The sequence below is a fragment of the Vulpes lagopus genome, chromosome 19 (assembly GCF_018345385.1).
Source record: "Vulpes lagopus strain Blue_001 chromosome 19, ASM1834538v1, whole genome shotgun sequence".
Taxonomy (NCBI): Eukaryota; Metazoa; Chordata; class Mammalia; order Carnivora; family Canidae; genus Vulpes; species Vulpes lagopus.
The window spans coordinates 44,598,377-44,623,037 of NC_054842.1; the positions used below are offsets into that span (position 1 = coordinate 44,598,377).

A 24,661-nucleotide genomic window follows, 5' to 3' on the forward strand; every position below is an offset into this window, starting at 1 on the left:
AGTTGAATTTTATCGGTCTTCATGAGAAACCATTTTCTTTAACTCTTGCTGATAGCAGTGTATGTCATACTGTTCAATTACCACTATATAAAGTGATATAAGGTAAGTTGTGAAAATTTAATGCATATTTGTATCCTCAGAGCATACAGTTTTTTTCTGTCATTGTTTCATCAATTAATGGTGATTTCAGGGGCAAGAGCAACAGAGACCATAAAGCTCTCCCTTTCCTTTCAGTTTGACTAAAATCAAAGAAAGGGAAGGCTTATTAAGTTTTAGTGGTAGTTAGGAATCCTTGTCTCCCCAAACAAGAATCACTAGAATTTGAGAGTCAAAGGCATTAAAGCTATAAACACTTTTGGGAGAAGAAAGCCAACATTGAAGTTAAAATATAGTAACTGAAGTGGGCAACTGGTTCAAGCTGTTTATAGTTATTAGTTGCTAATATTAATCAGTTTTCACGAAATTGCTTACCTAAGTCCTCCTTCATCTCCCATTGTGACAGGACGCTGTATTGTTCTATGCCACCATTCTCTATCAAGAAATGGTTTAAGTTTTAAAAAGGAAAGAAGAGACCACAAGTCCTTTAAAGAATTCTGAATCGGAGTACCTAAAAATAACAGAACACTGTTGTAACCCTACAGTGTATTCATTCAGAAAATCCATCTGACCCAATCAGAGGAAACAACAGTTGAAAATCGGCATTCTGAACTAGGCACACCCACTATTTATCAAGGTGTAACTACAATCCTTTGTTAAACACATGTGCAATCTCAAAATACAGTTTTGCTCTAATTTTTAGCTGTCATTTGCCATACTAACAAGGCAAAAGACCACAGGTCCAGTAAATTCAACCTTTTCCTTATCTAAGAACATTAGCTTGCTTTTATTTTTTAAAGGTTTTACTTATTTATTCATGAGAAAGAGAGAGGAGAGGCAGAGACATAGGCAGAGGGAGAAGCAGGTTCCATGCAGGGAGCCGGATGTGGGACTCAATCCTGGGTCTCCAGGAACATGCCCTGGGCCAAAGGCAGCGCTAAACCACTGAGCCACCCAGGCTACCCCATTAGCTTGATTTTAAATCAGCAGTATTACGAGGCGCCTGGGTGGCTCAATTAAGCATCTGCCTTTGGCTCAGGTCATGATTCTGGGGTCCTGGGATCGAGCCCCGAGTCTGCTTGTCCATCGACCTCTGGCCCCTGCTCATGCTCTCCTTCTCACCCACACTCTCTCTCAAATAAATAAAATCTATAAATAAATCGGCAATATTAGTAAGAAGGAAAAAAATAAATCCTTTTCCTCATATTCTAGAAGTATCACAATTAGGAAACAGGTTTGGCTTCAAGACGAGAAACAGAAATCAAGATTCTCGTTGGAAAATTAAAGTGTCTAACACGGGACACCTAGGTGGCTCTGTTAGTTAAGTGTCTGTCTTCTGCTCAGGTTATGATCCAAGAGTCCTGGGATCAGGCGCTGCTTTGACCCTTGCATCAGGTTTCCTTGCTCAGTGGGGAACTGCTTCTCCCTTTCCCTCTGTGCACTCTATCCTTCAAGCAAATAAATTTTTAAAATCTTAAAAAAAAATAGTGTCTAATGAATCTCCAAAGTTTAAAAAAAAGTCTAGTGATTGTTCCATAAACAGACTAGAATTCAAATGTTGCCACAGCATGGGCAACTATGAAAAACAAATCAAAATATTTTATTCAATGACTTCTATGATTAAATATGGAACAAACTTTATACCCCCACATGACCTCACCTAAACTTACTTAATAAGTATAACCCTTTTACCTGTTAATACCCATCTTCTTTCTGCTTCTAAATCAAGTACAGCTTTTGTCTGCTGAGCATTTGGATTTCGGATGGCATGTCCTTCATCCAGGATCACTCTGAGCCACCTTATGCTATGTAATGGACTATCACCTTTAGTCTGAAATAAATGTTTCATGTGAATTAAAACACAGGGAATTAAAATAGTACTTCATGTAATTTTGTAAATATAAGTTATTAATTTTTAATATCAAGACTTACTATGTGGTAGATACTGCTTTAATCATTATATACATTAAGTTGAATAATCGAAAATTTATAAAGTATTATTATTTACTCCTATTTTGCAGATGAGAAAACTGAAGGAACAAGGCTGTGAAGTATGTTGTTCAAAGTACCACAGCTAGGAAATAAACAGGGCTAGCTTTTAAACCTACATAGTCTAGCTCTCTACTCAGACTTTGGTTCAATACACTGAGCTAATTCTGCTTCAGATTAACACTGTGATGAAAGAAATATTTAGGAAGACAGAAAGAATATGAAGTCTGAATTTTAGAACACATTAGAAATCTGAAACCTATTTCTCAAATTCAACTTCTGAAATATAAGTCTCAGCATACTTACTCCATAGTCATGAGTTAAAATGTTGTATGTAGTCAAAACAATATCCTGTTTTGAAAGCAAGGCTGGGTCTCTTATACGATCAGGACCATAATAAACATAAAAATTCAAGTGTACATCTGATTTTATATGTTGTCCAAACTGGTCCTAGAAGAAAATTAGATATATTAAAAAAAATAAACAGATTAGTATCATGTTTCATATAAAAAAAAAGTACTGTCATACTACTAAAACTACACTAGAAATATTTAAAATAATAAATGGATTTAGTGTCATGTTTGATATAAAAAAGTACTGTCAAACCAATAAAATTACAGAAAATCAAGTTTCCTACAATCTAAACTAAAATAACAACAGTAACAATACTAATTATTATTTTATTGTCAGGAAAATGGACATATATGTAATAATAATACATTATATAAATTTTCCCTGGCCCTATCAATGAGCAGCCACTTCATTTTTAGGAGGAAAACAACCAAATTCCTTGAAAATTATAATTAATTTTTAAAAATGTTAATATTTTAACAGGATGTTTCCAGATAAACTTCATAATATAAAAATTAAACTGTAAAAGAGCAACCAATATTTTCAAGAATGTAGGCAGAGATTCAAGCATAGTATCCACTTTCATTCATTTATCACAAGCCTACTATTTGCCAGGTTTTATCAACCAGAAGAGTAGTAAAGCTAAAAAACAAACAAACAAAAAAACCCTGGTCCCAGCCCTCTCTGAAGACACAATCTGTTTAAAACACTTGACATTGTGGTTTGTTTGTTTTTTTTTAATCACGAAAACAACAGATCTGAGAGATTTTGAACAGGAAAAAACAAATCATGAGTAGATTGGAAAAAAAAAAGATACTAGAGAGGAGCACCTGAGTGGCTCAGTGAGTTAAGTGTCTGCCTTCAGGCTCAGTTCATGATCCTGGGGTCCTGGGATCAAGCCCTGCATTGGCTCCCTGCTAAGAGGAGTCTGCTTCTCCTTCTTCCTCTGTCCCTCCGTCCCTTTCTGGCCCTCTCCCCCACACACCCCCATCCTGCTTCTGCGCTTGCTCTCTCTCAAATAAATAAATAAAATCTTTATTTTAAAAACAAAGGATAGGGGATCCCTGGGTGGCTCAGCGATTTAGCACCTGCCTTCAGCCCAGGATGTGGTCCTGGAGTCCCAGGATCGAGTCCCACATCGGACTCCCTGCATGGAGCCTGCTTCTCCCTCTGCCTGTGACTCTGCTTCTCTCTGTGTCTCATGAATAAATAAATAAAATCTTTAAAAAAAAAATAAAATAAAAACAAAGGATACCAGAGAGACAAAGCTGAGAATCTCTTAGGTGAGAGATGATAAAGCCCTGAAGTATCAGAAGATCAGAATGGGAAGGACAGGTATGAAAGAAAGATACCAAGAAAAGGGGACTGATGGGACTTGAGGACTAATTAAATATGGGATATGAAAAAAAAGGGAGTAGACAAGCTTCTGATACTTAAAGTGAGTGCCTAAGAAGAACTGTGTTAAAGACACAAGGAAGTTTAAAAAAAAGGGGGGGGAGCTAAAAAAAAGAAGGGAAAAGTGGGTATAAAATGAGAAAGAAATGGGGCGCCTCGGTGGCTCAGTCAGAAGTATCTGACTTAACTGGGCTCAATCCAGAACTCCAGGATCATGACCTGACCTCAACCCAGAAGCTTAACCAACTGAGCCACGAGGCACCCCACAAAATTCTAATTCTTGACCAGGAATCCATATATGCTCAACCATCCCTCATTCCTTTAAAAAATCAGTTTTTCCCATAATCTCATTAGGCAAGACTGCCAGGGCTTGCTCTACGAAGTTTCTATTATCAAAAATTTTGTTGTTTTCCAAATACAAAATTATAATGAAATGCTGATCACCCATTTTTAAAATATATATCCCCAACCAAGCTCTTAAAGAATCACAGTTCTGTTTATACCCCCGATAATACTTGTAAACCTCACTCCGAAACAGTCCTTCTAGTACCCATGTACTGGCCTTCCCAAAATGCACTGCATCTCAAAACAGAATACTTTTGTTGGAATAAAAATAGAGCATTAATATTTAGCATTAATATAGAACTAAACCTCCTTTGGTCCTAAGAAGAAAAAAAATCAGAAGAGGGTTTAATTTTTAAAAAAACATATATACCAAAAACTTAAAAAGAGAAGAATCAATAAAGGCAAGAGTACATAAAAGTCAAGAAGAAAGTAAAGAGGCACAGAATTTGACAATTAGACAATAACTACTCTTTTCCAAAGTAATTTAGATAGTAAGTGGCAGAAGCCAGATTACAAGTTAAGGAATTAGTAAATAAAAGCACACAGTGGAAATTAAACCCCAGGAGTATAACAGTGAAGGAGAGGATAAGAATAACAACTTAAAGACAAAATCAAGAGGAAGTATTTAAAAAATAAAAAAGGTCTGAGTTTGGGCAGCCCCGGTGGCTCAGTGGTTCAGTGCCTGCCTTCGGCCCGGGGTGTGATCCTGGAGAACCGGGATAGAGTCCCATGTCAGACTCCCTGCATGGAGCCTGCTCCTCCTTCTGCCTGTGTTTCTGCCTCTCTCTCTCTCTCTCTCTCTCAATCTCTCTCTGTGTCTCTAATAAATAAATAAAATCTTAAAAAAAAAAAAAAGTCTGAGTATGTTTCATGAAAAAGCCAGTAGGAAGAGACTAAATAACCAGGCAAAGAGAAAAATAACAGATAAAATGCAGAGATGGGAAGAAATGGAATCCAATGTACAGACTAAGGTAATGGTCTTACAAAAACTAGGACCTCTTCCACCTCTGAGATTAGAGGAGGAAAGGTCAGATTAGAGGAGGAAAGGTCAGGAGAGATGCAAATAACCTTGGACATGGCAAGAATAGAGTTCACATCCAGTGGCTTTTATGTTCACAATGCTTCCAATAGTCATTATTTCATTATAACATGCAGCCTGAAGCTCAAACTGGCAAAGAAACATAACCAAAGCTGCTCCTTACAAATAACATATAAAGAGGTTCCATTCCAGTATAATGTTTTAGAATAGAAAAGCAATCTGGAAGAAAAAAAAAGACAAAATTTTCTGGTGGGTAGCCTTAAAATTAAAAGCACAGGCTCAAGAATCAGAATGTTGGGAGACTGTATCCTAGCTCCATCATTTATCAACAATCTTTACTCAGTTATTTAATTTCTGTGTGTTTCAAACTGATCATCAGAAAAGTGAGAATAGTATTTGTGAGGGCTAAATGAAGAAATCTATGGAAAGAGCTTAGGGAAAAACTGAACACACAGGAGCTTACTAAATGCTACAAGTTGTTATATAAAACAGAAGTTAGGGTAGTTCCTAGAAAAGAGTCTCCAATAGTTCATAAATACAGCAGAGTCTTAAACTATATACCTCTCCTACCTTGTGGGATAGAAATGACAGAGGAAGAAGTACAAACCTCATCTTACAACATTTAAGGTTATAAAGGTTATATTAGGTTTCTTTCTCTACTATAAATCTCCAAAGAAGAATTACTTCAATTCAGCAAATAAAACCCCAACTCACCTAACAATTATTTTAACTTAGACATAAAGGGCTGACCTACCACATCTTTCCCAATGAATGACTCTAACACAATACTTTTTAATCATACAAGAGTAAAACATAAATTATGTAACATTTTTAAAAGGTTGTGAAGACTTACAATCCAGTTGCTTAACACAGAAAGTGGACAGATGATCAGTGTTGTCCGTGGTCTGTCTTCAATATCAGTTTTCTTTGAACCCTCCACTGCAGATGCTCCTGAAAGAATCAATCAGTTGAAACATCTTTAAGTATTCTTCTCATATATATGAAGTCAATAAAGAGATGACAAAATGTGCCTCTATGTAGAGAAATTAGAAAGAATTAAAATGAAGCAAATTTGTTTCCAGCCATGATGAAGTTAACAGGAAGTAGATTTTACCTTGTCACTTTAAACAAATAAAAATCCAGTGATTACTTATGGGGGGAGATAGACAATTGTGATTGAGAGAAAAAGTCTGGAATATCTCCTGATATGTACTTAAGTTCTTCAGTTATTCAACAAGGTAACATTTGTTTTATGCAGTTTTTGGAATCTGTACTATAGTTACTGTTGTAACCAGACTCCAAGATGGCCCCCAATGATACCCACTTTCTGACAGTCACAACCTCATACAGTCTCCTCCCACTCTAACAGGGTGACAAATAGTATATGGCGAAAGTGGGGGTATATCACCCCAGAGATTAAGTTAGAAAAGATGCAGTTTCTGTCTTAGGTACTCTCTCCTACTCTCTCTCTGATTACTCCCTTTGAAGGAAGCCAACTGCCATGCTATAAGGAGACTCAAGTAGCCTGTGAAAGGACACACTACAATTTTATTTTCCATTACCCTGCTGGACAGTATTTACGTTATTTCCAATATTTTTCTAAAATAACACAGCAGTGAAAACTATTTTTTCATGGGTCCTTCTACATATCTCAATGATATATCTATCTTCATTATATTTGGCTCAGTTACTCACTACGGTAATTTATATTCCCATCCATACCACATCATCCTGTTATTTTACGACTTTGCCTATATGTGGCACTATGAGATTTTTATTTTAATTTTTGAAGATTTTATTTATTCATGAGAGACACAGAGAGAGAGGCAGAGGGAGAAGAAGCAGGCGCCATGCAGGGAGCCCGATGTGGGACTCGATCCCGGGTCTCCAGATCACGCCCTGGGCTGAAAGCAGGCACTAAATCGCTGAGCCACCCGGGGCTGCCCACTATGAGATTTTTAAATGTTTATAAATGTAACAGGTAAAATGGTATCTGTTCCTTTATTTCCCCAATGACTGAATCTGCGCATCTTTCCCTATGTTTATTGGTTATTTGTTTTCTTTCTTTAGAATGCACATTTGTATTCTTAGTGGCCACTCTCCTACTAGTTTGTCTTTTGTCAATAGATTTGTAGAGATTTCTTTTACACATTCTAAACGCTGATCCTTTGTTAAGTTACACTTACCAGAAATACCTTCTTCAGTCTTAACATTTTTCACCTTATTTACAGTACACTTTGATGCACAGTAATTTAAAATGTAGTAGAATTTCATCAATCTTTTCCTTCTGACTTTTATTTCTTATTTAAAAGAGCACTATCAGTTCTGTCTCCATTCACTGATTTTTGTTTCTATTCTCTTTTCTTCCAGAAATGTGCTTATTTTTTTTCACAGCTATGATTTTTTTTTTAAAGTTTCTTCTATAATGGCTATGTGCCTGCAAGAACAACTTTCTGTGTGTGAACTTAATTCTATCCAAATTCTAATTCTATCTCAACAGAAAATTCCACATTTCTTAAAATTTCTAAAATTTGGGTTGAGTATTCTATTTAAAATGCCTATATTTTCAATTCTACTAGTGCTTGCTTCGGCAGCACATATACTAAAATTCTATTAATTGTCTGATTCTTAGACCACAAGTTGGCTCTTTTTCATCATTCTGTGTTGGGTCAAATATCACCTCCTTAAACAGGTCCCTTTCAACAATTTTGATTTCATTATCCTCCTTTATTTTATTCACAATGCTTAATGTTTAAAATTATGTGTTCATTTGTTTAGGTTTCCCCATCATTAGACATAAGCTCCATGAAAACAAACTTCTGTCTGTTATTTTCCCCAACATGTAAAATATAGGAGACTAAAGTACAAAGATACAATAACCTATCCCAAACCTCCATAACCCTAGAATTCAACCTCTTCCCTTCTCACATATTTAGACTATCATGCAATGTTTTCCTATTAACTACAAAATATAAAATTATAATAAAGCTCACTAACATTCATAAGTGAAAAACAAATTCTACTCATACCAAGAACTGAATCTTTATTATAATTTAAATAAACTAAAATGAAATTAGGTTTTAAAGAGCCATCGATTATTCTAGGCCTTCACTAGAAAAAAACATTTCTGCTATTCAGATGAGTAAAGGACCTCTTTCCATCATATTTTTGACCTAATTAAAATAAATAGAATAAGAAAAGGTTCTAGAAGAACACATCAACATGCACTTCCAAGGAAAATGGGTTTTATCTTTTTCTTTCTTCTACCTTCTGAACTTCTTGTACCATGTTCTCATAACTTTCATCATTAAAAATTTTTTACATTGAAAAACAACAGCTTAAAAAAAAAAAAAAACCATGAAGATTTACTGACCCTTTTTCAACATTCTCCTTTTTGTTGCAGGGGTAGATGAAATAAGTGCACATGCAAACTCTGAATCTTCTTTAACTTTAGAAGATCCTGCTGAAGTAAAAACCACAGAATCATTAAGATCTTTGAAAACTGATTTTCTCTTGTGCTTATTAAATGCAGGTACCACCTGAAGATAGGAAATAAAAATACTTCCATACTCTAGATTTTAAAAAGCTTAGATTATTAAATAAAAACAAAATATCTAGTGACCAATACATGCCTGACACTAATAAGCATATTCCAGCTCAAAGAAGGAATGTAGTCACTTGTCATAAAGTATTACTTCTCTTGAGGAAGAGATGTGACAGTAGGAGCAGCCATATGCAAGGGGGGACTCAGCCTTCCTACAGAAGAATATTTTCAAGGAAACAGGTATTTGACTTCTAATGATGAGTCTGACAAATATTTAGATAAGCTGGTGATAAGTTATTTTTCAAATGGAATACAATTTCTCAAATAATTAAAAATACAATATGATCCAATTTACAAGAATAAAAATAAAGGGTTATAATTTAAAGATAAAGGAAAAAGTAATGATCCTCACTGGTTGTTTTTACATCTGTATGGTAATGCAAACAATATTACCAAGAAGGCACTCCTACCCAACTTTTGTAAAATTTTAATTTATACATATGCGAATAAGGTTTTACTGAAGTCATTTTATAAAGTAGTAAAAATTACTTTGTTTAAATTTCTTTTAATTTGAAATTAATCTTTCAATTTACCTCATTCATTTACCACCCTTGATTAGCTCCACGTGTAATTCAAATGTAGACAGCAGACAAGTTTAAGACCTATTACTAAAGAATTCTAAGCTAGAGAGATATAAAAAAACCTATGGGGTTTTATTGTAATAATTTTTAAGTGTAGATTATGGATACTAGATTTAAATACATACCTTTTACTCTTTTAGTCTCAGACTGTACATTTTTTAGTTTGCCTACAACAAAACCAAGTACAAACATGGTCACACTAGGAAATTAGAATATAAGACACATTACCAAATCAAATTCATTTCACATTACCTTTCATTTTCTGTGGCAATTCACTTGTTTCATTTTCCTCTGAATCACTGCTTTCATTGTACTGGACAGCAGTTTTTCTTCTAAAATAAAGTATACAAAATTTTTTTATCAAAATGAAACAAAATGGGATATGAAAATATAGGTTTAATACATGTAGCACAAATGTTTGTGTTGCCTGTTTTTTGAAAAAAAAAATTAAAGAAAAATTTGCCAAATGAAAGTAAAATTAGCTAAATAAATTCTGCTTTATAAGCAGATGCATTTACTATACAAAATACAGTACCACTATTTATTAAATTTGAAAAAGTTAACCATCTTAATAATCATTTTAATACGGTGTTTAATATTTGGCCATTCAAACAAAACACCTATATAAAACTGAACTAAAAAGAAACAACTCTTATCAAAGAAAATACTTTTAGTATAATGAAATGAGCAGCTAAGAGAAAAAATATAATTCGCTCACAATGAAAAATCTTATGTATTTTGTGTAGGAACAGTACATTTCAGTGGTGAAGCACCTAAAAATAATGGACTGCCTCGTCAGGCTACCTAGATTCAAATTCCCATTCCACTACTTATTTGCTATGTGGCTTCTGGCAACTCACTTAATATTCTTCTCTGCTTCAGTTTCCTCATTTGGAAAACAGGAATAAAAATAAAAACACAATTCACTTCACAGGATAAAATAAGTTACTACATTCAAAGCCCCTAAAATAATGCCTGTTGCACAGAAAACATACATGTAATTAAGTATCATATGTGTGTTGGTTATTAGTTTTTCCCACATCCTCATTATTATTTCCACATCCTTTAAATCTTATCTGGTCAACCTAACAGTGTTATTTCTCAATTCATGGTTACTTCAGTTGTAAGATTGGAGATCTAGAGGAGAAACTGAAGAGTCCTGGTTTTATGCTCAGTTTAGATAGGTATTAATAATAGAGAACAATTAGTGGGGATCCCTGGGTGGCGCAGCAGTTTGGCGCCTGCCTTTGGCCCAGGGCGCGATCCTGGAGACCCGGGATCGAATCCCATGTCAGGCTCCCGATGCATGGAGCCTGCTTCTCCCTCTGCCTGTGTCTCTGATCTCTCTCTCTCTCTCTCTCTCTCTCTATCATGAATAAATAAATAAAAATCTTTTTAAAAAAATTAAAAAAAAAACAATTAGCAAAGTCTTACTTTTGAGATCTTTATTGGACTAGCTAACAGAGACTCAGATTTGAGATCACATCTGCATATATTATGGTAGACAATACAACAAAAAAATCAAGTATTTAGACCTTCTGCAGGTAAATGAAATTTATAAGGTTACAGATTCAAGTTAAGATCAGAGGAGCATTATATATTTTATTCAAATTCTCCCTCTAGGGGATCCCTGGGTGGCTCAGCGGTTTAGCGCCTGCCTTTGGCCCAGGGCGCAATCCTGGAGTTCGGGGATCGAGTCCCGCGTCAGACTCCTGGCATGGAGCCTGCTTCTCCCTCCTCCTGTGTCTCTGCCTCTCTCTCTCTCTATCATAAATAATAAATAAATATATATATAAAAAAAAAACAAAAACAAAAACAAATTCTCCCTCTAGTATACAATATAATACTTTCCATAAATAACTTCATCACGTCTTATTTCTAAAGGTAAAATGACAAAAGAACTGAGATGGGCAAAGAGTGCTTCTATCAAATCATTTAACAGGTGTCAGTTTTCATCTCCTCAAAAATATAAAGAAAACTCTTCTAAAAATCAACAAAAACAAAAAACTTGGGAGCTAGATATTAGTTCCTATGTGAAAGAAATAGAAAAAGTGGTAAAAAGGTAAGTGATTATTAAACACTACTAATTCACTTCTTTTATAGATTAACGGTACTTTTCTTCAATTATAAAATAACACCTACTTGCCTAACTCAGTGATTTTGGCAGTTTCAAATAACAAAGAATTTGAAAGAACTTTATAACTGAAATAAAATGGTCATATCTCCTTCCTACATATGAGAAAATGGAGAGAATTTAAACAAACATTACACACAATCAATCTTAACAGAGTTTACCTTTTGGGGCGGGAGCTAGACAATTCTGATTTGGTATACTTTTTCTTTCCCTTGACATCTGAAATACTGGGTTCTCCACTACATCTAGATCCTTTCATTTCAAAAAAAGAGGACAAATACACAGAGTATTAGTAAATTATCTTGCTAGTAATATCCTCCTTAAAACCTTGGTTTTCCAACTTAATAGTTCAACTTTCTTAGTCTCTTCATTCTTGTTCTTTCAATTAGCCAGGTCCTCTCTGCCCACTTACCACAAAGGTCTATACTATACTCATCCTTTGCCTAGATTCTTAACTCCTCTGACTCCCAGATGATGATCTACTTCACTTCACAAAGAAAATTGAATGCATCTTCTATAAACTCCCATTTTTCCTACCTTTTTTTCCCTTCAACTATTTATATTTTCCATTAACCTTACTTCCTTTGCTTCTGATGCTAACTCACCTATCTTTTCTCTTGATCTCACTGCCCCCACTAAGGCCTACAAGTTCTCTCCATTGTACCTAAAATCTCTTCCAACCCATGGATTTCTTAATGTTCCTCACCCCCTGCAAGAAGCCCCTCAATTCTGCCTTCATCTCCACCTATTTTTCTATTTCTATCTCACACTTAGCAAAATACATAATAGCACACAACTGTTATTTCCAATTCTTGACTTGCTATTCTTATCTTAAAATATTTTCAGTTTTGCTCTGCTTAATTCTCAAAAATTAATTTAGTGAAGGTCATTAACTGCTACGTCAGCTATATAATCGCTAAATCCAGATACCTCTTTTCATTTCTCCTCTAACTTCAGAATTGGCTCTAACCTACCTTCCACCCTTATCTGCTGTTGTCCATGCACATTACAATTACCATAAACTACTCTGAGGTCCCAGAACAAAATATCCTTTATGTTGCTATTGTTTTGTTTTTACTTTCCTTTTGCAAACTTTTTTCTCAACCAAAAATGTTCTTCCCTCAGCTTTTCTGACTGGTGTAGAACCACCCAATTCCATCATGACCTCCTTCATGAAATTTTTCCTACCAGTTCTTATGAGATCCTTAGAAAAGAGAGATCTTAAAATATATTACAAAGCCAGAATTTGAATTACATCATCAAACTGGAAAAATTTAAATCAAATATGGGGTCATGTTGAAAAGTAAACTTTACCTTTGATTAGTCCATCTGCCTTTTCACTGGCATTGTTTCCTCCAAGTTTCATAGATTGATCGTTAACATTACACTCCTGGATGAAAAGGCATATTTCTTACACAGCACTGTTGTCAGTTTTAAATAAACTTAAAATGCATCCTTTATATTGCTTTACTTTACATAAAAAAGATTACTTAGATTGGTACCCCCATTCTGGAGCAATGGGGGAAGGTGCATTAAGTGAAGAGGAAAAAATAGATTAAAAATTTTTTTCACAGGGAGTTCAAAAGAGAAAACTAGTCGATCTTTATCTGTTCAAAAGGAATACAAATAGCAAAACTCAATTATAAATGGCATATTCATTACTGAAAGAAACACTGAACATGAAATGGAATTTACTTCACCATAAACTTTTAAACCAAGAGTCCCTACTTCAGTAAATAACTTATCTTTAATGAGGCTGCCATTGTCATCCTTGTTCTCCAAAATTCTCAGGGTAATAGTACAGGTTCCAGGGTACTTATCATACTCTATTGGGGATTTTCTTGCCAATCCTGACTTTTTCTTTTTTCCCTTTATGTATATCCCTTTGTTTCAAAATGCATCAATGTATACATGAATACCTAAACTTGTATAAAAGTAAAATTTTACATTTTTGTAAAAATATTTTTAAATGAGTCTAATAGGGAAGGATTCCTCTAATCCTTAATTAACTTGATTCTGTAGATAGGAATAACAAATGCCAATTGGGTTGAATTTTATTCTTCCCAATAAAAAAGAAAGGTAAGTGATTTAGTCATACTACAAGAGGACAAAGCAATTTTTGCTGAGATTGGGATAGGACAATTTGATTTTAGTACTAAAAAAATACGATTTGAAACATCTTACAAAACCCTACCAGTTAAGTTTTACTAAAAACATAGGTGAAACAATCCATCCCCTTCTAATGGTAGGAGTCTAAATAAGTTGAAAATTTTAAATGGAACATATCTAGAAATATGTAACTAGAAGGGTTACTGTAAAAAATTAAGTTTTATTTGCATTTTTTTTTCAGAGCTCAGGATATTTTATTTTAGTCACTGACAAGTATTTATATTATTTAAGATTGCATAGCTATTATTAAGTATTTGATACATTATGGTTCAAAGCTACCATCTTTTCATAGTAGTATTACACCTTTCTTTCTTTCCTTTTTTTTTTTTTTTTTACAAGTTAGGCAAATGATTTTATTTTTTTTCCAAGTTTTCAGTTAATTAACATAGAGTATAAATATTAGTTTCAGGTATAGAATTTAAGTGATTCATCACTTATACACAATATTCAGTACAAGAAACTGATATTCAAAATGTTTTCCATCAAATGTCCTACCCAGTCTTCTTCAATAACTAGTACGACCATTTATGTTAAATAACATGCAAATAAAACCTATCTATTTATCCACATATAAAGGATGTCCATTACATTACTCTTTTGTATTAAGTAACTTTGCTTAGCAAGTTTTTTCTTCAGAGTTCAAAAATAAACCTACAGAGTCCAATCTAGCAAGTCATATTACACGCTACTGGAACTTAAATCAATGACATTTCACTCTGTAAGCTTAGAGTAGCTAATCTAAACAGTGTAATATTTTTGTTGCAATAAGTTCTTAGCTGAAAATCATATTTTCAGCCTCAATTTCAAAAATGTGACAAACTAGATACATACTAACACCTTCCTACTATGTAACACCTTAAAAGCATTGCTGATTTCGAGGGGGGCGGGGGCAAGGGAAAGCCTTACAGATAATAGATAATTCTTTAAACTGATAGTTGCTACTGAAGCTAGAAGTAGTCTTAGGTGATATTCTTCCATTTTAATAACAAAGTATAGGGGATGCCTGGGGTGGCTCAGTGGTTGAGCAGTCTGCCTTCGGCTCAAGGTGTGATCCCAGAGTTCCAGGACTGAGTCCCACATTGGGCTCTTTGTGTGGAACCTGCTTCTCCCTCTGCCTGTGTCTCTGCCTCTCTCTCTGCCATGAATAAATAAATAAAATCTTAAAAAAAAAAAAAATGTAGGAAGAACAGGATGTAAAGCATCAAACTACTCATGGTTAGGAACTGAATCTCAGACATTTAATAAGTTAAGGTCACAATAAAAAGTACAAAGGAGGGATGCCTGGGTGGCTCAGTGGTTGAGCAATTTGCCTTCAGCTCAGGGCATGATCCCAGAGTCCAGGGATGAGGTCTCACATCGGGCTCCCATGGAGCCTGCTTCTCCCTCTGCCTATGTCTCTGCCTCTATCTCTTTCTGTGTCTCTCATGAATAAATAAATAAATAATATTAAAAAAAAAAAAGTACAAAGAAGGAAATGCAACTAAGACGCAAAAATTAATAAAAGACTCTCAATAAGCAGTGGCAGTAAATTGATATGCAACCTCTTTGAAAACTAAAAAATGAGAACAGCAGCAGTACAGAAAAGTCCAAAAAAAAGAGGTATTTTGCATATACCTTTTGTTCAGTTATTTCCTACTTTAAGTTCTTTGAATTTTCAGCTGAAAATGAAAATTGTTTCATTCTAATACCATTTATTTTTCCCATAAAATGAATTCACTTTTAATTCCTAGAAATCAAGTATATTATGTTTATATGCCATATGTAAAAATACATACAAATTAGGTATAATGTCATCATTACTAGGGCATAATTATCACCATGTATGCATGTATGACTAAATTCGGACTCAGACATACATAAATATGCCTTTCCAAAATTAGGACTCAACTCCATTCACAAATGTATCCCTGGCCTTTTTTTTTTTTAACTAAAAAATATAAAAATATTCTTCAAAAATAGGATTTTGTAGTTGCAAAATATTAAATTTTAAGGCTATATAATAACATTACTGTTACCTTTTTTCTTCATTACTGTTACCTTATTGAGAGGAGTTTCTTTTCTGCCTTTAAATAATGTGGAGAAAAAGTTTGTAATTTTATATCTGGAAAAAATGTATTTCTGATAACTTCTCTCTTTCTGTCTGTCTCGTTTTCTCTCTTTATCTCTTTTTTTTTTCTCTTTGTTTTTTTAAACAAATACATTTTTTCAAGTAGGCTCCCTACCCAGTGTGGAGCCCAGCGGTGGGCTTGTACTCATAACTCTGAGATCAAGACCTAAGCTAAAATCAAGAGTCAGACGCTAAACCACTGAACCACCCAGGTGCCCCTCTCATAACTTCTTTAGACAGTCTCTCTGAAATGGCAATACTGAGTCACAGATTATAAACGCTTTTAAGATTCTTGATATATATTACCCAATTATTACCCTCAATAATGTAGTACCCCACTTTTGCTCTTAGCAACACATAAGAGAGGCCATTCATCAATTCTCTGAAAACATTGCATACTATCAATATTTTGGCAAATTATTTTTTAATGACAAAATTAAAAGGTTTTATAATGAACCAGAGACTTCAGAGAAAACACACTAATACTTTACCTTCTTCATTTGATTTTTTTTAATTCTTTCAACAGGAAGAGGTTTGCCATCATGGAAGTTGGTAAGAATTACTGCAATGGCTGTCAGAGTTTTGCCCTTTAAAGTATTTTAAGAGACAAATGGTCAGATTCTGAAACCCAATTGACCAGAGAACATTTCAAAACCAATTTTAAAATCAAGTGAGCAAATATCATAGAGCATTCAAGGCCACAGAAGCATACTATTGTATTAAATAATCTATGTATTAATAAAAATATTAAGAAATGCTTTCCCACCCTATTACTAAAAATTAAATGATTTACTCCATAAAATACTATAAGCACCCCTGAGAATTGTCATTCTCCTGAAAGACCGCAGTTATTAAGATTTAACTCTGAACTAATAACTTCATTATGAAACTACAACTATTTGCTTGCCATGTAGATCAGAGCTAATTTAAAATGATTAGTAATTCGGCATCCACATGAGATAATCATCTTATTATTAAATTTCATTTAAATATCACTGTAAGACTTAGATATAACTTAATCAATAAAGCATACAGGATATATTTCTTGTGCAGTTTTCTTAAATAGAAATGTAATTTTTCATTACTTTCCATAGCTGAATTTACAATCAGCAACACAGAATAACTCTCTGGCAATTTTAAAACAGTCAAGGCAGCAGTTTCTAAGTGTAGCCCACAGGTGCTAGAGTTTCCCAGGACCCTCTCAGGAGTATATGAAAATTTATTTTCACAATACTGCTAAGACCTTATTTGTGTTGATATCTGTAGTAATGCCACAAAAGGGAATTGTGGGTAAAACTGCTGGTACCTTAACATGAAACAAAGCAGCTGGCACTACACGGTACTAGTGTTCATTATTTTTTTGGCTGCCACATACTCACATGCTAAAAAAAAAAAAAAAAAAAGCTAGTTTTAAGAATGTTCTAAAAAAGAATACTCTTGATGAAGCAGTACTACAAGATGGGCAGCACACATACTTTCATTGCACACCAAAATATGAGGATTATCTAGAGAAAAAGTACTTGTGAGGCTGAGGTTACAAGTTCAACTAGGTACCATACATTACCATGCATCATCATTGTTTCATGCATCACTATTTTTACTTGAAAGAATGACCAACGGTTATTTATGACTGAGTGGCAGAACAAAGTATGGCTATCTTCAAGGAGAAATAACTGACAGATTGGTTGTAAATTATAAAATCTGAACTTTCAAGCAAAAATTAGAATGCTGGAAAACTTGTATCTAACACCATGAGCACAGCAGTTTCCCAAAATGTCAATGCCTTTCTAATAAGATCAGCAGTAATACCAAAAAAAAAAGGACTTTTGATACTATATAGTGAAACGTGTCAACATCTGGCAGATCTATGTAACTAACTCAATGAACCAATATTTTCCAAATAAGCAATGTCTGTATAAAATCGTGCATTAGCACAATATCCATTCAATGTGCAAGTTATACCAATGAGTTTTAATCCAAAAGAGTACAGAAAGATCACGGATACCATTTTAAGCTCCACATAATAACTGTTAGCCTTCAATAAACTAATACATGCTTAATTTTGTTGCTGTATCAAAGAATTATAATATAGTTATCTAAAAAGACCATTAAAATATTCTTCCTATTTCCCAACTACATACCTGTGTGAGGTCTAATCTTTATGTACGTATATCACAAGACTCAAAAAAAAGCAGTTATGAGAACTCAGAACTCATCTCTGAGGCCAAACATTAAAGAGATTTGCAGGGGATCCCTGGGTGGCTCAGCAGGCGATCCCTGGGTGGCTCAGCATTTTAGCACCTGCCTTCGGCCCAGGGCATGATCCTGGAGACCCGGGATCGAGTCCCGCATCGGGCTCCCTGCATGGAGCCTGCTTCTCCCTCTGCCTGTGTCTCTGCCTCTCTCTCTCATGAATAAATAAATAAAATATTTAAAAAAGAGAGAGATTTGTAAGAATGTAAAATAATGCCATTCTTGGGATCCCTGGGTGGCGCAGTGGTTTGGCGCTTGCCTTTGGCCCAGGGCGCGATCCTGGAGACCCGGGATCGAATCCCACATCAGGCTCCCGGTGCATGGAGCCTGCTTCTCCCTCTGCCTGTGTCTCTGCCTCTCTCTCTCTCTCTCTCTCTGTGACTATCATAAATAAATAAAAATTAAAAAAAAAAAAATTAAAAATAATGCCATTCTTATCAAAATTACTTTTTTGAATAGTCCCGTTTCATTTAAAAACATGTATAACAAGTAATGAGTTTATTAACTATTATTTTTAAATTAATGACTTAAAATTTTTTAACATCTATTACCATAAATATTGATATAACCCACAAACACAAAAAATGTTTTGGGATCATCAAAAATTTCTAAGAGTATAAGGGAGAACAAACAGAATAAAAACTGCTGGTGTAAAAATCATAAATGCGTATTTAACACTATATATCACAATACCGTGATAGAACATAAACAATTTCATGTAACACTGTTATCTTCCTCTTTTTTAAAAGAAAATCCATGAAAGGTAAACCACCTTGAATTTCAAAAGAAAATCGAGAAACACCTGTTTATACATTATTGCTAGTTAATTTAAGGATACCTTAACCAAATCAGAACAAAAAACAAAGCCTCATTTTAAGTGAAAGACGTAGACAAAACTGTTCTATACTTAAAGTAAAATCTAGTCCCACACTGGCACCACCAATATATTTCTATCTCTACTTCAAAATTACTTTCTATAAAATCATAATTACAAAATAAAATTTTATTAACTCAAGAAAAAAAAAAAAACAATTACCAAACCCATATCATCAGCTAAAATTCCTCCATGGACATTTTCTGGTCGGTCCTTCTCAGAAAAATTTGTTATCGTGTTATAGTATAAATCATTTCGCTGTTCCCAAAATGGTGGAAGGTCTTTACTGTTTTCCCGTGAAACCATCCAAGCTAGAGCTTGTTTTTGATGTGGAAGCAATGGTGTTTCAATAGCCTATAAAATAAAATAAATGTCTTAAATAGTTAAATAAAACCAGTCTTTTTTCTCCATGCAGATTCTGGAAAACACTTGGATCTTGTGCTAAAAACTATACATATTAACAGCATATTTTAAAATTCCAAATAGTTTTAAATAGAAAATATTGGGGGCACCTGGCTGGCTCAGCCAATTAAGTGTCTAACTCTTGATTTCAGCTCAGGTCATGATCTCAGAGTTGTGGGATCAAGCCCAGCATCAGGCTCAGCACTCAGTCTGCTTGAGATTCTCTCTCTCCCTCTGTCCTTTCCCCCCACTCGCACACGTGCATGCTTTTTTTAAAAGTTAAATAAATAGAAAATATTGGCTCAGTACCTCGGCTGGTTCCATTTCATGAGTTTTATCATCTTCTTTTAAATCTTCAAACAATTTGTCAAATTCTGTTTTAAGCTACAACAAATTGCAGTAAGAAACATCATGAAACAAACCAATTAAAATAATTTCACTTAATTCAGAGTTTTCAAATTATTTAATTAAAAGATTTGAATACCAAAAGGTACGTAACATATTCTTTAAGAGTTGCTACACTGCTCATTGAAGGCAGAATGAATAAAGGCTTTAGCTCTAAGAGGCAACTGTATTACAATCAAAAGAATACAGAAGACTTAAATCTGGGGTTTGTCACAGCTCTGTCACAAATAAACCTATACAGAACACTGGGCAAGAGACCTATATCTTAATTTTTATAAAATAAAAGGAATAATTTAGATTTGGAGTGGCTCTAAGGTTCCTTCTGCCATTGAAATTCTATGATTCTATTAGCTGTATTCAAAACATTTTTGCACAGGGTGCCTGGGTGTCTCAGTTGGTTAAGTGTCTGCCTTCTGCTCAGGTCATGATCCTGGAGTCCCCAGACTGAGTCCCATGTTGGGCTCCCTGCTCAGCAGGGAGTCTGCCTCTCCCTCTCCCTCTCGTGTTCTCCCTGCTTGTGTTTTCTCTCTGGCTCAATCTTTCTCAAATAAATAAAATCTTTAAAAAAGAAAAAGGATCTGGTAGATCCTTCAAGGTACACTGGACTTTTATTATGTCAACGACATTTCACTTCTATTACTGCAAGCAATCTGCTATGTGATACAAAATATCAAGAAATGCTTGTAATCTTACATTAATTTAGTTAGTTCTTTAAACCTGATTTAGTGTGATTTTACAACAATACGTATTATGCGTTATGATTACTTTTATAAATCAGCACAAAAATACAAAGCAGTAGCCAGAAGAAATCAGGCCATATCAAAAGTTACAGAGGTAACCTGGGGTTTACCCACCAGACTAGGCCCAAGCCGTATTAGTAAGCAGGTAAAATATGGTTAACTACAATTAGAAGACAAAAAAGCTAACACAGATGGGTAAAGACAAAAAAATTTTTGATGTAATTTATATACTGATCTCCATTAATTTATTTTATATCCTTTTTTTCCCCAAATTAACTCAGCCTAACAGTATCTTAGATTATAAATAAAACAAAGTAAGAATTACACTAATACCTACAATTTGGAATTTTTTTTTGCATTCCAGTTGCAACTTTACTGAAACAAAGAGTAAGTTTCAAGTTTCAATTTTTTAAAAATATGTGGACATTAAAAAAATTTAAATAATACAATAACATACTAAACTTCCCATGCATATACAACAATGCCTGTGTTTTAATATATGTATGAATGTGTACGTATTCCTTATCACATAAAAGTTTTTAATATAAGGGCACCTGGGTGCCTCAGTCAGTTAAGCATCTGGCTTCCGCTCAGGTCGTGATCTCAAGGGTTTTGGGATTGAGCCCTATGTCAGGTTTCCTGCTCAGTGAAAAGTCTGCTTCTCTCTCTCCCTCTGACCCGGCTCCCTGCTCGTGCGCTTCTCGCTTGCTCTCTCTCAAATAAAATCTCAAAAAAAAAAGTTTTTAATATATATTCTATTTATTCAATATCATGTTTTATAACAATATATCTAAAGATCACAAATACTAGCACATACATATTTATTGTATTCTTTTTAAACATCAACCTTCAACATTTAAAATTCACTTTTAAATTACAAAGTAAAAAAGAAGCAACCTGTTCAGTTGTCATCTGTACTGCAGCATGAACTGGCATACTATAGCTTGGTCCAGCTCTTCCAGAGCCCCAACTACTTTCTAAACTGAATCCTAAAGCTGTAATTTACAAAATGAAAAGAATAAAATCACCAAGTGAATTATCTTTTAGTAAGTAACTTTTAAAACTTGTGTTCTAAGTATATTTAAAAGATTTTTTTTTTAGAACTAAAAATCATTAAAATAATTCCACATTATTTGAACAAACTCTTGCCAAATAAATACTTCACTTCCTATTGGGAGTTTCTTTTTGTCTATGATCTATCAAAGATGATGTTTAAAATCTGGGATTTCCAGATATTATCACTGGGGAAAATATAGGACCTCTTAGTATATATGTGTGCATGTGCATGCTCTCACATACACCCCCTCCCTCCTATGAATCCATAACTACTTCAAAATAGAGGAAAAAAATTCAGGGATCTCCTTAAAAAGATTCCTAAGAAAAGTCACAACCCAGAGCCTTCAACACAAATTAGTTTAGCTAAACAAACTCTAATTATTTCTCAAGAGAAGGAATGTTTTACAATATCAAAATAATAGGAGCTTAAACCCTAAACTTACTTTTTGGTGCAGGACCCAATTTAAATCCATGTTTCTTCAACTGATCTAAAACCGCTTTTCTATTTTCTTCTTTTCCCCAAAAAGTCATATGGAGGGGCATGGTAAAAGCATTGTTTGCACCAAAAGGAACAACTCTATTATATTTAAGAAGAGAAAAAAAGAGACAGACAAAATTAGAACTTATTTTTTACTTCCATTAAGAATGTGACTACTAAATATTTTAAGCATCTCACTCAAATTTTGCAAGGAAGTGAAATAAAAAGGAACTATTTGGGCAAACTAGAAAGACAGAAAAAGTTTAAGAAATAGGATTACCAAGTTTCTGTTCCTCTGTTTCTGAAACAGAAAGCCAGAAGAAACTGAAAAAATGAAATAAAGCAGGATAGCTTATAACTGAGATTTTAAGATAGGTACTATAATAAGTTTAACTGAAAGGGTAAAGCTTTCACGAACAGAACGACTGAGGGTAGCAACCCATTCTGGGAGAATAGGGAATGACTTGCAAGAACTACATCTGACCCTTGAACATGGGGTTTAGGGACACTGACCTCCTGTGCTATCAAAAATCCACATATAACTCCTGACACCCTAAAAAGTTAACTACTAATAGCTTATTGTTAACCAGAAGCCTTACCATTAACATAGTCAATTAACATATTTTGTAGGTTCTATGCATGATAAGACTGTGTTCTTAAAGTAAGCTAAAGAAAACATTAACAAAATCATAAAGAACACAATACATTCACAGTACTGTACTACATTTATTTTAAAAATCTGCATTTAAGTGATCCTGTGCAGGTCAAACCCCTGTTGTTCAAGGGTTAATTGTATTTTTGATCCAGGATTCACCAAAAATTTCTCAATATTCAAAAAATTTAATGAACTAAGAATGGAGAAAACAAGTGAGAAAACATTACCGAGCATTTATCATCCAACTTACCTTTTCCTATCCCAAACATTCCATACCTAAATTGAGATCATAGACTAAATGCCTAAAAGGTTACCAAGAAAAGGTAACCAAGGAGGACTGGGAGTTTTAAAGAAGGAAGGGGTGGTATAACTGGGAGAGTGTACACCCTGCCTAAGACAGCAGCTGCTATTCTGCTCCAATCAACTGATGTTCTGTGAACATGAAGGTCAGATCTTCTATTTGTCAAGAGAAATCTTCATAAATAAGTTTTACATTAGGGAAAAAATTAACCTGTATAAAATGCAGAATATCCACATAATTCAATATTGGAAATAAACGAGAAATTATAAAAAACTGTATAGGTAAATTGAAACTCACCTACATATGATCACAGGCTGCTAGTATACAACCTCTGATTTAAATTAACATGTCCAAACTCCCAAATCTATGCACTAAAAGGCTTGGGCAGATGGTGGGGACTTCCTAATATTTGAACAAAAGCCTCTTTTTTCTCCGTGGTAATAATTTAATAGGAAAGTGAGAGAATAGTTGTTTCATGGCTGCGGTAGTAGAGGCAGATGGGAAAAGAATTAACACATTTACTGACCACATACTAAAGGCATAGTGATAAAAGTTGTCAGGGCAACTATATAGCCTCTTAACAAATTCAAAAATCACAACTTAGAATTATTAAAACTAAACTGTGAAAGTACATTACCCTTCAATCTGTGCCAATTTGTTGTCCATGATATAGGCCAAAGCAGCTGCAAGATCTTTCTTTAAATGGCCAACCTGACTTCCATTCACATTGTTTACTTTAATTGCGTTCTTATCATAGGGGTTATTAGGCTCTCGTTGTAATGCAACCATTTCATTATTATTAACCTAATAAAATAATAAACAGATAATGTAAATAATAAACATACAATAGCTTTCTTCATTAAACTCTATCTGGGCTTTCCGTTAATTTTTTTAATGCTTACTTAGTAACACCATACAGGAAATGTATATTGTCTTAGACTTATATTTGCGTAGTGTTATAATAAATATATTTTATCATGATTTCTCACAATATTTTTAACTTACAATCACTGGGAAGTTAACAAACCCTTGGTATCTGAAAGATACAATCAAAACTAAATAAAAGATTCACACTAAAATTTTCAATATCATGACTTCAGAAAACAGGTAATCTTTATTGAGTGCTTATTATATGCTATTGTTCTAACTACATTACATAGATTTGACTTTTTAAATCCGCACAACTCTATTGGTAGGTACTATCATTACCCCCATTTTACTGATGAAGGACACTAGACCACAGAAAAGTTAAGGAACTTGCCCAAGGTCATAAAGCTAGTAAGTAGCAGAGCTAGAATTTAAATCTAGGCAGTCTGGTTCCTAAATCTGATTTCTCCAGACTCTAAAAGAAGAAAAAGATGTAAGTTAGAATGGACTGGATGAGAAAATATATCCAGCCTTCCACTCGTGCCATTTTGATTCTGATTAAAATTTGCCTTTGGGCAACATCACTGAAAATAGAAAAGGACTTCTGAAAATTCCATCTTCCATAATGGCAATAAAAAAAATGGCAGAAATTGTCAGAATCAACCTTTCCAGACATCTGGAAATTAACCAAAGGACTGCAGAAACCTGGAAGGTGTTAATTCAAGAAAAACAGCTCAAAGTAGTACCCTAGTGCCATCTCCAGCTCCCAAACTGCGTAATAGCCTTTAAAAGTAACCTGTTAAAATTCTTGGTGCAGTCT

At 34.2% G+C, this 24,661-nt stretch overlaps 1 protein-coding gene across 6 annotated transcripts in view; it reads right to left on the reverse strand.

The window, feature by feature from the left end:
* Positions 1-24,661, reverse strand: part of HLTF (helicase like transcription factor) — a 49,281-nt gene that overhangs the window by 16,538 nt on the left and 8,082 nt on the right. For 4 of the 6 annotated variants that reach the window (XM_041733887.1, XM_041733885.1, XM_041733884.1 and 1 more), the window contains exons 3-17: positions 23,612-23,778; positions 21,984-22,117; positions 21,382-21,479; positions 19,649-19,723; positions 19,100-19,291; positions 16,302-16,397; positions 12,849-12,924; positions 11,696-11,786; positions 9,653-9,732; positions 9,526-9,567; positions 8,589-8,678; positions 6,069-6,166; positions 2,392-2,535; positions 1,789-1,927; positions 472-607 (exon numbers count right to left, since the gene is read on the reverse strand). In XM_041733887.1, coding sequence (XP_041589821.1) covers positions 472-607; positions 1,789-1,927; positions 2,392-2,535; positions 6,069-6,166; positions 8,589-8,678; positions 9,526-9,567; positions 9,653-9,732; positions 11,696-11,786; positions 12,849-12,924; positions 16,302-16,397; positions 19,100-19,291; positions 19,649-19,723; positions 21,382-21,479; positions 21,984-22,117; positions 23,612-23,778 — 1,658 coding nt within the window. The remainder of the gene's footprint in view (positions 1-471; positions 608-1,788; positions 1,928-2,391; positions 2,536-6,068; positions 6,167-8,588; positions 8,679-9,525; positions 9,568-9,652; positions 9,733-11,695; positions 11,787-12,848; positions 12,925-16,301; positions 16,398-19,099; positions 19,292-19,648; positions 19,724-21,381; positions 21,480-21,983; positions 22,118-23,611; positions 23,779-24,661) is intronic. The other 2 variants (XM_041733888.1, XM_041733886.1) reach the window with 1 other exon arrangement.